General features: G+C 38.0%; 3 protein-coding genes and 1 pseudogene across 4 annotated transcripts; 3 read left to right on the top strand and 1 right to left on the bottom strand.

Annotated features, from left to right (window-relative positions):
* Positions 1-6,627: 6,627 nt before the first annotated feature.
* On the top strand, positions 6,628-6,789 carry AT5G27889 (uncharacterized protein; the record flags this gene model as incomplete). Its single annotated transcript, NM_001125816.1, has 1 exon — positions 6,628-6,789. One exon carries the CDS (start codon positions 6,628-6,630, stop codon positions 6,787-6,789), a length of 162 nt encoding a protein of 53 aa, NP_001119288.1.
* Positions 6,790-6,830: 41 nt separating this feature from the next.
* On the top strand, positions 6,831-9,112 carry AT5G27890 (uncharacterized protein; the record flags this gene model as incomplete). The annotated part of the gene is made up of 6 exons (NM_122671.7): positions 6,831-7,122; positions 7,238-7,399; positions 7,578-7,649; positions 7,760-7,996; positions 8,199-8,320; positions 8,407-9,112. The coding sequence occupies 6 exons, from the start codon at positions 6,831-6,833 to the stop codon at positions 8,536-8,538; spliced, it is 1,017 nt and encodes a 338-aa protein (NP_198141.5). The 3' UTR covers positions 8,539-9,112.
* Positions 9,113-9,248: 136 nt separating this feature from the next.
* AT5G27895 lies at positions 9,249-12,891 on the bottom strand (annotated as a pseudogene; the record flags this gene model as incomplete). The annotated part of the gene is made up of 1 exon: positions 9,249-12,891.
* Positions 12,321-13,620, top strand: AT5G27893 (uncharacterized protein; the record flags this gene model as incomplete). Its single annotated transcript, NM_001344045.1, has 1 exon — positions 12,321-13,620. One exon carries the CDS (start codon positions 12,321-12,323, stop codon positions 12,948-12,950), a length of 630 nt encoding a protein of 209 aa, NP_001331678.1. The 3' UTR covers positions 12,951-13,620.
* Positions 13,621-14,547: the final 927 nt, after the last annotated feature.

The raw sequence follows: 14,547 nt of genomic DNA on the forward strand, positions 1-14,547 counted from the left end.
TCCCACATCAATCATTAGGAAAATAATTTATCAATTAATTTTTCTACACATCCTAGAACCGTAATCGCTCTGATACCAAATTGAAACAACCCGACCCGTTTTTCTTAAAACATAATTAAATATTCCCATAAATATTTAATTAAACCAACCAATAAAGCAACAATTAAACCGCAAGTCAAAAAATACTATTTTATGAATAAATAAATAATTCAACCAACAAAACCAAGAATGAATAACAATTCTAACACAACCCTAACCGGTTCTAATAACCAAAACACTAAAATAAACCAAATGAGTTCCTAGATCATCCTCTCTTCCTTGCCATGATTTCACGATCATACTTTATCTTTACCTGCACCAAAAAGAAAGAGATGCGTAAGTATTATCACTAATACTTAGTGAGGCGATCCTCTCATCTACGAGCTATACACACAAGCAAAAAAAGGGATATAATCACAAATACAATATAAACAAACCAGTCATTGAACAATTCACCCAAAAACATATTCACTGCACCTACATATCATCACACAAAACAAATTATACAATCCAATCGCTCAGATAAGCTCATGGTCACGCACTCACCTTAACAAATTGATTCTAACAACAATTAAACCCAGGAGAGACTCTCCTTGCGTCTGAAACAGTCCAAAAACGTCCTACAACAAGTCACAACCAAAAGCAACCTTGAAGCAAACTGGACATGAAAAACAGAAACAAACAGTCTCAAAGACGAAACCCTAAAATACAAACCAATCGTTAACTATCAAATCCCTCCGGTGAAACGCTAGCCTTAGACGTCACAAAATTTCGTGCCGATCGGAAACCAGACGAAACCACGATTTCAGTTACAATCCCCACTTGTGCTAATTCGCGTCTGAGAAAACGTGTCTCACCAAACTGCAAATAACTCAACGAATATAAATCCGAATCCAATTCTGTAAAATGGAGAATGACGATAAAAGACTTGGTAATAACTGTACCAAATTTCGTTACCTTTGACAACGATTTGATATGTCAAAATCGTTTTTTCCCAAACCCTAATGACTCTGGTTCTTCTCCTTCTCTCTTTTTTTCCTTTATAAAACGAAAAGTGGCTAACTAAAGCCCTAATTTCGAGTTTCCTTCTTTTATAGGCACACTCTAGGGTTTCCAATTAATCCAACCGATTAAACCGGATGATTTAAATACAAACCCTAACCGATTTTCCGGTTCACGGACGTTACACTAACTAATAACTAATCTATCCTTTCACATTTACATTTTACACTCTCTTTCCCTCAGTCGGAAAATTCAGTTTCTATGAAAAGGGAAACAATGGACACTAGGCGGCAAAGATATGTATGATGCTTCCAAAATTATGTTTCTGAATCATCTTAAACAGTATCAAATTTTTTGTTTAGTTAAAATGATGTAGAAAACATTTAGGAGTTTCATCTATAAAATGTTAGGCTTTTACGAGTGTATAAAGAGCGGATTTTAAAGATTTATTATATTGCATGTTAGGAATCCGTTTGAAAAATAAGTTCATTTCCACTTTTTCATCGAAATTGTGTTCAATTTACTTTATTTGTCTCAATAATTATATTTGAATGGTTGTAATATAAGTGATTTGCCGTGGAAAAAAACCTATTATTCGTTGATTTTGAAAATACAAATCTTTAGAATATGTTTGTGTCTCACTCAAGTTATTTGGGTTATAAATTACATATCGTATATGCCATAGCAGTATAGAAAATTATTTCGTTATAAAAAGATAATGGCATCACAAGGCTCTGTACAAATATCTGTTACTTGCCCATACATGTTACTGCCTTGATAAAACAAGTACTTGTCGTTGGTAAGCCGGATAACAGGTACTCAAAATATATTATTATCAAGCACAAGTCTTACCTTGCTTCTTTGACTTGTTACTTGCTTTAATATAGAAGGGGTTTTAAGAACTTATTTGAATTTATATATTTATAGTTTATAACTTATAAAAGCCAAACTGAAAAGATATAAAAAAACTTGGAATTATGAATGTTTTAAGATTTATATTGTAGGATATTGTTTTTATATTTAAATAGCAAGTATCTTAAAAGTAACAAGCCGGATCAAGTTAGTCGACAAGTAACAAAGGGAATCGAGTTACTTGCAAGTAATAAGATTATGGACGAGAGCTTGATAGAGAAAGTACTTGCTTCAGATGAAGACGAGTCATAAATACTTGAAAATTAGCAAGTATTTGCCTTGTGCCAAATAATACATCAATTGAATTAATACTCTAAATAAAGGGCAGTAAAATATGCAAAATGACTATATTATTTTGTTTATAAAAGGTTAAGTTAGAGCAATGTCCAAAATTATATTAGAGCATTTTAAAATTTTTATAAAGTAATTGAAAAAAAAAAAAAAAGATTGTTATTTATTTTGAAAGATTGTTTTATTGGAAATAAATAGTACAGTAGAAACTCTATAAATTAATACTCGATAAATTAATAAATAAGATAAATTAATAAATTTTATCGGTCCCAAGTCGGGCCAATGTAAAAATTAACCAAAATCGATAAGATAATAAGATAATAATTTTTTTGAAATCTCTATGTAAAATTATAGTCCCAATAATATTATAAATTAATAATCATAGATCTTAAGTATATATTTGAAGATTCATTTTTATATGAAATTTTTGTTCAAGTTACAATTACAACTTTTTAAAAAATACAACTAGTATGATCTCTGTTGTACTCACATAACTATTTGCATATTTGATCCGTCATAGTTGATTTTGTAAAATCTTTTATTTGAGAAAGCATTGCTAAGATTTGTGTAAAGAGAAATTAGATTAAGCTTCATGTTTACGTTCACGTTAATGTCGTAGATATATATACACAATATCTTGCCGAAAAATAAATTAAAAAAGTCAAAGAAAAATAAAAATCTAACATAAGTATATATGCAGACAACAAAACATATAGAAAATTAAATTAATAACATTTTAAAAGAATATAGTATTGTATTTACGTAAATATATCTATAAATTAATATTTATTAACTTATACGATAAATTAATAAATATTAATTTATAGGATACATTAATATCACTATAAATTAATAAAATTGCATGGTCCCAACATTATTAATTTATAGAGTTTCTACTGTAGTACAATAGTAATATCTATAAATTAATATTTATTAACTTATACGATAAATTAATAAATATTAATTTATAGGATACATTAATATCACTATAAATTAATAAAATTGCATGGTCCCAACATTATTAATTTATAGAGTTTCTACTGTAGTACAATAGTAATTCCTTTCGACTATGAACCGGCGCTCTTCACCATACGATTTGGGGTCACTTTCCTAATAAAACTATAAATATTTTATTTTAGAAATCTTTTATTCATAGTATGTATGACTAGAAGTTACAAATATAAATTAATGCTATTTTTTTTTATAAAATAGACAGTTTTGCATTTAATTACTCTTTTTTTTGGACAAAAACATACTTGATTCCATTAAACCATAACAAGTATATTGTTTAAACAAACATCAACCTCAAGGTTGGGAACAAGGATAAATATAAGCACTCTTACAAGCGGAAGACAAAAGAAATTTAAACGATAATTCGACAGAAGATCCAAACATCAGAGAAAAGAACTTGATTGTAGCTTGCCACAAGCGAGAGATTGGTGAGTCGAAGACAATTCCAGGAAGATTTCGATAGATTGATGATTGGTCACGTTCCAACAAATGCATAGTGACGTTGAAAGGGAGGTCTTAACCATAGATATTCTCGGATTGGTACACGCAACTTCTAAGAAGATGGTTAATGTCCATAGATGGTTTTGCAACAAAGTGGTCTGAAACCAAGCAAAGGTTTTCTCTATTAAAGACGAAGGTTGTATCACAGGTTTCTTAGATGGATTAACACGATTGACAACATTAAAGATATCTTTCACCAGGATTATTAGATGAATTTGAACAAGCCTATTTATCAATGTCAAAACAATGCAAGAATGGAGTCCACGACCATTCTTCTCAGCAGAGTTAGGTGACTTAAATAAGCATTTAATTACTATATGTTAGTTTCTTAATCATGATCAACTAATTCGGGTTCAAAGACGGAAACGTATTGCGTATCAAAAAGCCCATGCACCATAGCGTCATAGCGACATAGATATATATAATCTTCGTTCACTAGGCGAGTCAACATTATACACTACAAGAGTTTGCCATTTCTCGGAGGTACCAAGTGGCGAACAGCTCCTGATGAAGGAGACCTATCACCTATGTGTAGCTGCTAGCGTTGAATGACACGCAGTTATCTATACCAGATTTGCTGATTGTCTCCTAGCAGTAATCGTCGAAGATGAGTGATGACCAAGCAACAAGATGCACGTTGTACTTCCAAATGGAGTGTCTTGTGATGATGACCAGAAGAGATCATATTCATATCACATGTTCATGGATCTACTCCGTTTCTGTAGTTTTTAAATGTTAAAATTCAACCGAGCACTAATATATTTTGAACTATTTATGACTAAAATAACAAAGTCTCTTGCCCAAGGTGTGTGTGCCATTGTTGAGGATTTATCAATTAACTTATTATCATTAAAAATAGAAATTAAGACTAATGTTCTGTTAATGTTTTTGTTGCATCACAAGTTCACCACTTAATTCAAATCCGCATATTCATGTTTTAGAAGAAATAAATAGTTATATATATCTTTAGTTATATTTGATAAAATGTATTGATAAAATAATTGTTTGTGAATTGCGAAAAAATGATGGAAGTTTTTTCCTCCACTTTCTGACTAAAATTTTAAATAATGTTTCGATTCCAGAGATAAGTTAAATTCTCAGAATTTTTCGACATGGTGTAGATTGATCATAGTAGTCTCATGTTCTAAAAATAAAAGATATCCATTTTGGTGAACTTTAGTCGCGTGTTTGAAATTAGAGCCGGTCATCTGAGTCTAAAGGCTAAAATAATTAATTTTATAAAATTAGAAACGACTTGTAGAAGAAAAAATCGAACTTGGTACTTAGACACCAATTTGAAAGACCACTTTTACTCACTATAACAACTTTTTGTCAATTCCATAATTGTTTGTACCGAAGTCGTAACAACGAATAAGTAAAGAATTTTCGGGGAGACGAAATATCTTTTCTTAGCTGACGAACGAGAACGGTAAACAACAGACCGATCGAATAGTTACAAGTAATTTCTATCGATCGGCAACGTAACATGACTCGAATTGAGAACAAAACGAACCGTCAACTGAAACGAACCGAGAACAAAAACAAACCGAGAACAAAACGAACTGAGAACAATAACAAACCGAGAACAAAAACGAACTGAATGACAATGCGTTTTAGTCCAAATATAACTCTGATTCTCTGAGTATCATCTTGTGTGCCACTATTTCGGAAATAGTGCTTTATTTATAGGACAAGCTTTCTGACTTTCTTCGGCAAATTACCGTTTTGCCCTTCAGGTTTAGTGGACTGATTTGGTGGAGAAATTGCTCATTAAACTCTTAAATATTAGTTTGGGCCAAATAATATGGAGAGGGTGAAGCCCATGTCCAACAATAAGCCCCCCCTAGTTCATCAGACGAGAATTTTGTTGAGTCTGGTGAGCGTGTTTCTTGAGTCGGAATATGTCGATTTGGTCTTAAACAGAGATTACGCCGTAAATATATTTTTTTGAATTTTATGCCTTGTGCACGTTTTTCTAGGAGCACGGAACTCTGATGATTTATGTCGTGGATACGCTTTCTCCAGAGTGCATAATTTTTTTCGGTGGACAATATCCCAAGAATTTTTACTGTAGATAATTTCTTCACTATATATATCTCATCCTTTTCACTTCTCACCATTTCACCAAAAGGTAAATCATCTTTTTCTCTCTTCTTTATCTCTTTCTTTCCTTCTTGCGATTGGTTGTGGTTCGTTTCCTCCTTAGTTCGGCGAAGCTTGATTCAAACTGTGGTTCAGCTTGAATTTCGGATTTGGTGTGATTTGTTGAGACATTGATTTGATGAGGCTGGTTTGGCAAAGCGTTGGTTTGCAGCGGCTGGTTCGTTGAGATGGAGACTTTGATTTGGAGGTTCAATTGCCGTTCGGTTTGAAGAGGAGGAGCTTCGTTCGGTTTACAGCGGCTTGGTTCGGTGAAATCCTTGTTCAGCGAGGAGAAGAAGCGTGCGGATCGGTTCGGCGAGAGGGAGAAGCTTGAATCGGTGAGGAGCTTGCTTGGTGATCTTTAGTTCGGGCCTAAGGTCTTGGTTTGGCGAGAAGGAGAAGTTTGCGGTTCGATCGGGGAGCTTGTATCGGCTAGTTCGGTGAGAAGAGGAGAAAGAGCTGGTTCGGTTCGGCGAGAAGGGGGAACTTGAATTGGCGGCAAAATTTGACAATCTATTTGGACTCTCTTGGTTCGGTGATAAGAGGAGGAGTAAGCCTGGTTAAGAGGAGGAGGAGGAAGCTTGGTTCGGTGAGAAGTGAGAAGAAGGAACCGGTTTGGTGAGAAGAGGAAGAAACCTACCGGTTCAGCCAAAGAAGAAGGAAACCGGTTCGGTGAGAGGAAGAGATTTGCGGTTCGGTTTGGTAGGACAACCGGTCTGGTTTGGGACGATGGACCGTAGTTGGTTTGATTTGAATGGTTATGGAACTAACCAAGATGCTTATCACGTGATAAATGACGGTTTGTCGATTGAAGATTTTGAAGGGCGTGATTTAGCTGGTTTTCTGGCGAAGTTGATGATGGGAATTTGGGAGACATTGAGGCTTTTTTAAATGTAAATCATGCGGTTATAAGTCATGGTATCGTAAAGACTATGAGTCAGCTTGAAGATTACCGTAGAGAAATGGAGTCTAGAGAGGTTGATGAAGATGACATCGTCGTTAACGCTCAACATAGATCTATTGTCGCGGGACTTCGTTCTCTAAGATGGGCTCCTATTGGTGATGAGTCCATGATCGTTCCTGATCCGCGGGATGACGGACCAACGTTACGCAATAGAAAGAGATTGACTAACTTGATTGACCAATCCATTTTTCCCAAAGGTTTGACAGTAGTGGTACCAAAACCGCATCAACGTCCTTGGAGACCTCCTCAGGGATTCTTCTGTATGTATGAAGATTATTTTACAGATGTTGGGCTTCGCTTTCTTCTCCCCGATTTTCTCGTGCGATATTGTCTTCGATGGAAGATTGCGTTTTCTCTAACTCGCTCTTGCTGCAGTTCGCTATGCAGTTGGCTTGATGATGTTGGGAGCCGACTGTGGAGTTGAGATCGATGCGGACATTTTCGAAGAGGCTACGACCTTTGCTGTTCCAAAAGATAATCCGGGATTATGTCGAGTGAATGCCAGACCTTACCATAAGGTCGTTAAAGGGATGAAGAGTAAAGTTCAGGATTGGCGGCACTACTACATTTTCGTGGAGTTATCCGAGATTTATGTTTCGGATCGTGACGTTTTTTTTATTTCCGAGTGGAATATGTTTCACGTTAGATCTTTTTAGTTATGCTCATGGGACTGTTGTGAATGCTACTTTCTTACCGCATTTTTGTTTGTTCGCAGCGCATGATTTTCGACCTAGAGGAGCATTTGGAGGGATATCAGCGAGCCTTGCTGCTGTTAGGACGAGAGATCGTTTGCATTGGCCAGACGTTATCGACTCATTTGATTTTGTAAGTTCATTGAAAATCTTGTTCGTTAGTCCGATTGTCTTGATACGTTTTTTTATGGAGACTGAATTGCAGATTCGCCGTCAAGTTCAGAGATGGGAAAAGCTAGTCGCCAGATTCCGATTTACGTCGATACGTTCGGAGAAGATAGTTCGGTAGAGACGGATGTCAATGTATCCGCCGTTGTAACCGAACAACAACAGGTGGTGACAAAGGTTTCAGAGAGTGGTGTGATCGAGACTAACCGCCGGGCTGCTAGCGAGGATAGGATGACGCGACTTTCAGATGCTCAAGCTAGGAAGAAAGCTTCAGGTTCTGTTAGTGAGGATAGGGCGAGGCAGCTTTAGAACGTTCGTGCCGGGAAGAAAGCTTCGGGTTCTGTTAGTAAAGATAGAGCTATTTTCCGTGAGCCATCGAGTGTTGACGTTTCCTCGCGGAGGCTCTACTCAAGATATTCGGGAGGTCGATCACTCCTTTTCTTTCAATTATGATAGAAAAGGTTATCCATTTCCAGACAGCAGAAGTTATTGCGGCGAGTTTGCTAGAAAAGTTATCGGGTCGTCTCGTGAGTTCCCTCCCGTTGAATCCCCTATAGCAAAAAATCTCTACCAAATTTGGGCTTGTAAGGAGGTTCAGGTATGTTTATCCTATGTTTCTCGCTTTGTCGCGTTTATCGTGTTCTGTTATGATAACTTTTTGTTCTCTTTTTTATCTGTTATCAGTCGATTACCACCGGAAATGCATTATACAATTTTCTCGAGGAACAGGCGAGAGAGGTGAGGGAGGAAACGGTGGCCGTTCAGAAAAACGAAAGACCGCGGAATTTATTGCAGCAACTCGTTTGTGTAACTTGAACTCACAGAGCTCTTGGAAAGTCTCAAAAAGTCGGATAATTTTAGTCGAGCTGAGCAATCAAGGTTGAGAAGTTCCCTTGACGATGCTCTTCGTACTGCTCGTTCCGAATGGAGCCGCTTTAAAGATGATGTTGCTATTTATAAAGCCAGGATCGATCGGCTAAAGAAGCATATGCTTGACAAACGTGTTGCAGACGAATCTCTTTTCATGCAATGCCAAGCCGTAGGTTCTCGGAAACTCTTGAAGAAATTGATCAAAAACGGTACCGCAATCCTAAGGGAGACTATGTGCGAGCTTAAGGTTGACAAAAACAATTGGCGCGAAGTGGTCGATGCTCTTGAGATTACCGATCTTCTTGATGATGACCTCGTGGCCTTTCCAGAGTTTGAGGACGAGGCATCGATGACGACAGCTGAGGGCGAAGCAAGGATTGGTGGTACTTAGGTCGTTGTGACCTTCCAAAGTGGCATGAGGATGGGGGTCGCTTTTATGCTATTTGTTTTATCTCTTTCGGTATCGTAAACTTTGTTCGGCATTTTTTTTTGTTATAGATGTGCCCGCGAAGGGTTGCCTACGTACCCTTTAGAAGGGATCAAGCAATCCGTAGTTCGATACGGTAAAGGTTGTTACAGAATTTTTATTTTGGAATGCGGAATGATGCAGATGGTGGTGATAGTGTGCCGCGGTAGTGATGCGGAGCGGTACAATAGTAGTAGCGTTTACGGTTGGACGAGTTCCAAGAGCAAGGAATTGAAGTACCGTCCATGGTTAACAATTGATAGACGCCTGATTTGACGACTTTGGAGATTAGATAAGGGCCTTCCCAGTGAGCGCCTAACTTGCGAGCATTTATCTCGGTGGTATTTTCAAACACCTTGCAGAGAACGAGATCACCTTCGACAAAGTAGCGGGATTTCACCTTCTTGTTGTAAAATTTTGCTGCGGCCTGCTGGTAGTTTAGGATGCGAAGGAGAGTCAGGTAACGTTATTCTTCAACGGTGTCGAGGTTGGCGAGAAATATCTTATCGTTTATGGCAGATTGTGGACAAGCATAGAAGGTCAGATCATGGGGAGACCAACTTCCGATGGTCCCATGGCTTTCATACCATAAGCAAGGGAGAAGGCGTTTGACCAATAGATCGCCGAGGAGAGGTACGATGTCATCGTAAGACACCGTCGAGTTTGTCTGCCCATGCATCCTTCTTTTCTTCGAGGCGATTCTTTAGTCCATCAATGATAGTTTTGTTTGTGGCGTCAGCCTGTCTGTTGCCTTGCGAGTAACGAGGTGTAGACGTACTCGCCGAATTCTCAATTTTGCACAGAAGCCCTCGAATTGAAGTGAAGTGAACTGAGAGCCATTATCGGTAACGATTTCGTACGGAAGGCCATGGCGGCAAATAATTTTTTTCCAAACAAAATTTTGGACGTCCTTCGGTTGGATTCGGGCATATGACTCTGCCTCGACCCACTTAGTGAAATAGTCGGTCATGACGAGAAGGTATTTCTTTTGGCAGGATGCATGAAGAGGTCCGACGATATCCATCGTCCAACGCATAAACGGGTAAGGAGGCGCAATAGTTTGCAGGAGCTCTGTCGGTGCGTGAATAATAGGTGCATGCGTTTGACACTTTTTGCATTTGGCGACAAACTTATTGCAATCAGAGAGCATGGTGGGCCAATAATGGCCATGTTTGCGTACGCAAAGTGCTAAAGCACGACCTTCTCAATGGTTCCTACCAGCGCCTTCGTGAATTTCACGCATAACTTGTAATGTTTCGTCACCGACAAGATAGGAGAGAAGTACCCCAACAGCATTCCAACGATGGAGATTGTCATCCAACGATGTATACTGCACGCTGCGGGCATGTAACCGTCGGGCTGCCCACTTATCTGTCAGGATTATGCAATCTGCGATATAGTTTCTTATTTCATTGCGCCAATCTTGAATAACAAGATCGTCTGTGGTTGGGGCGTTCGTGCAGGCTGTGTTATCGCAGAAACGTTGGGTGGTGCTGAAGAAGTTGAGGCGAGTGTATTGACGATTAAGTAGATTGTCAGCAGCCTGGGCAAATCCATAGTTGGCGCATTTTGCATGCTTGTAGAGAGAGAAAGATCAATACTAGGTTGATCGATGCTCTCGACAGGTATAATACGACTGAGAACTGGATAAGATGTCAAAGCAAGTACAGCGAGCGCGTCAGCGGACGCATTAGCGCTTCTTAGGATCTTATTGAGTTCAAAGAGCTTAAAACTGTGGGACAGATCGCGAACCACCTTGAGATAGGCATCCATTTGTTCATTTTTTTGCCTCGTAATCGCTTTGTATTCAGCTTTGTTATTGGAGGCTGGAAATGCGAGTCTGAAAAATTGTTCTAGCCCCTCTCTTGTAGGAGATTCCAATCGTACGCCGACTCCTGCTCCTTGTCGGGAAGAAGCGCCATCAACGTGCAATATCCATTTCTCTAACGGGGTGTATTCTAGTGATTTTATAACCATTGGGTTGAAGCTTGATTATAAAATCAGCGAGTACCTGTGATTTCGCTCATGTTCGGTTTTTGTATGTAAGATCGTATTTGCTTAGCTCGACCGCCCATTTTGCTAATCGGCCAGATTGGCTCGGACTGTGCAAGATCGTCCGCAGAGGCTAGTTAGTCAAAATTTGCAAACTGAGATGGTTACGGCATAAGCAAGCTTCTCCAGTGTAGGGTATCGCAGATTGATTAGCGTAGAGATCTGTTTTGGGTTTGTTTCTATTCCCTGTTGGGTGACAAGATATCCGAGGAATTCTCCGGAAGTCACACCGAAAGTGCATTTGGCCGGGTTCAACTTCATATTGTATTTGTTCAAGACGTCGAAGCATTATTGCAAGTGAGAGACGTGTTCCGCATCACAGGTTGATTACAAGCATGTTGCCCCCGAAAGGCATCACCTTGTAACAAAATGTCTCTCGATCTGTAATGAACACCGTCTTTTTTTTATCATTCTTGTGCATAAGTATTTGGTTATAACCCGGAAAAGCATCGATGAAAGACAGTAATTCGTTACCGGCGGTAGCTTCAACGAGGTGGTCAATACCAGGAGGAGAAAACTATCTTTCGGACATACTTTGTTGAGATCAGTGAAGTCGATGCAAACTCGCCACTTGCCATTTTTTTTCTTCACAACAACATGATTGCTTAGCCAATCGGGATACTTCAACAATTGATCCTACCTCGAGTAGTTCCAAACCAAGTTGCGTCGTTTTTGTTTGATCGGTTTGAATGTGGAATCAACGTTAAGTTCATGGCAGGTAATATCCGGTGTGACACCCGTCATATCTTCCATTGACCATGCGAAGGTCATGACATTCTAGCTTAGAAACTGTACAAGATCGTCTTTCAATTGTTGTGGTAGATCAGCGCCCATACCAACACATTGAAGAAGGTCAGTTGCAACAATGTTAACTTGGATTACCGACTCAGTCCTCGGGACTATGCGTTCATCTCGTAAAGGACCAGTTTGACCTTCGTTATGTGTCTGACACGAACTTCCGAGATGCGTACCGTGAAAGGTAATTGTTGTGTTTCTTCAAATACTTTTTCTAGTTCCGGAGCAAAGCTAATGGCACGGTGCATTTTGGATTACATGGCTTTGATGACCATGTTCATGCGCTCGATTTCCAGGTCGCGTGTTTGGTCGACGTTATCGGAAGGTCGGTTCAACAAACTTTGGCTGCTCGGTAGGATGCGGTTGTTCGGTAGGCTCTCATGAGGTTGCCCGCCAACAGATTCTACGATAACTGATGTCGGTCTTTGTCGTCGGTTTTGAGAACGTTCCGCACCTGGAGTTTGGGGAGATGGCAATAGTTCGTGATCATCGCGAGGCTGAGAGTCACGTCTTCGGTGTCGTAGGCGCTCGATCTGACTTTGGGAAGCAATTTGCGTTGCGACAAGGACATCAATTTGTTTTGAGAACGTTCCGCACCTGGAGTTTGGGGAGATGGCTTCGTGATCATCGCGAGGCTGAGAGTCACGTCTTCGGTGTCGTAGGCGCTCGATCTGACTTTGGGAAGCAATTTGCGTTGCAACAAGGACATCAATTTGTTTGGTCGTTCGTACGTCCCGACCATCGAGTCAATCCAAGATTGTTTGCACGAGGTCATCCAGATGGAAACCCTTGTTCGCAGGTGCAGTGTCGCCGCCAAGCGCGGTGTCTCCCACTGCTGCTGCTACTGCGGCAGGGCGTGGTTTGGCATGTGCGGGATTCAAGCCAGGTTGAGCGAGTGTTGGGTTCTCTGGTTGCAGTTGCATTGCGTCAGGTGCTGGCTGTTGTTGGCTGGCGTCGGACCCGTTTTTACTTGATGTGTCTATCATGTCCTCTTCTGTTTTGTGGATCGCTGGGGACAATTATGTTACTCGTTCTCATTCGGTGAAAAGAAAAGTTTTGAACTTGCCCTACGATAGGCGCCAATTGTTTGTACCGAGGTTGTAACTACGAATAAGTAAGGTAAATTTCTATCGATCGATCGATCGAATAATTTCACGTAATTTCTATCGATCGGCAACGTAACACGACTCAAATTGAGAATAAAACGAACCGTGAACTGAAACGAACCGAGAACAAAAACGAACCGAGAACAAAACGAACGGAGAACAAAAACGAACCGAATGACAATGCGTTTTAGTCCGAATATTGCTTTGATTCTCTAGGTATTATCTTGTGTGCAATTATTTCGCAAATAATGCTTTATTTATAGGACAAGCTTTCTGACCTAAAGATTCTTCTGTTCCTTCAGCAAATTACCGTTTTACCCTTCACGTTTAGTGGGCTGATTTGGTGGAGAAATTGCCCATTAAACTCTTAAATATTTGTTTGGCCAAATAATATGAAGAGGGTGAAGCCCATGTCCAACAATAATGGATGAAATACATCATATATTTTGGCCTAGAGATCAAAGATCGATCCTCTGGTTTTAAGTTCAAGTTTTAGTAGAACCATCTATTGTGGAATTGTCAAGATTCACAACTTTCTGTAGACCAGTTTTTTAGTGTTGCAAAAGTTAACACTAGTTTATCGTGAATAATAAAATAATAATTCATAATAGATTAAAATTTAATGATAATATAATATATATATATATATATATATATTGAAAAGTTGTGATCCAAACTCAAAGGAGTTGATTGACGTTTCTTATATAATTAGATTGGTGCCACAAAAATGGCGCAAGTAGCGTATTTTCTTGATTCTAAACTAGTTAGTCTAAATTAAATATAACACTATTTTAGGAAATTTTTCTATATTATTATTTCTACTTGTCTATAAAAATATTAAAACATGTGATTCCAAATTATTAAATTATATTCAAAGTATATGAATTTAGGCAGAAATGATTTTTTTTTTTAATTCGATATAAGTCTCTTTTAAAACTTTTTATAACATCTGTATTTATGTAAACAAAACTTATGCCATTCAATGTGATTAATGCATTTTGTGACTTTTCATTTAAAACCTAAAATTTCAAACAAAAACATATTAAGAGAATATAAATATATGATATATTGATTTTTGGCAAAGGAAAATTTGATGTCTAAGAACATACTGCTTTTTATTTTTTCTCAATGAACAAATCATTTTAGGTTACTAATTTGTTCCAAGGCACAAACTCTAAATTACTTCCTCTGTTCCTTTTTAATTGATTTTCTAGAAAAACAGAAAAATAAAGAAACCATATTAAAACTAATTATAAATATATTATTTTTTGTGATTTATATTTTTTTAGAATTGTAAGCCAATAATATTCAATTATTTGTCTTAAAGTTTAAAATTCATCAATAATAACTAATAAATAGTGCATATAAAACATAAAAAATCAATTTTGTTGAAACAAATTTTTTTTTCTAGAAAATAAATTAAAAAGGAACAGAGTAAGTATATATTCTGTTCTATCTGCACTGGCATCAATTAAATGACTGTATCATTATTAATTTTTGTGACTCATTTTTAACATGTAATCAATAATTGAGTAT

The sequence above is a fragment of the Arabidopsis thaliana genome, chromosome 5 (assembly GCF_000001735.4).
Source record: "Arabidopsis thaliana chromosome 5, partial sequence".
Taxonomy (NCBI): domain Eukaryota; kingdom Viridiplantae; phylum Streptophyta; class Magnoliopsida; order Brassicales; family Brassicaceae; genus Arabidopsis; species Arabidopsis thaliana.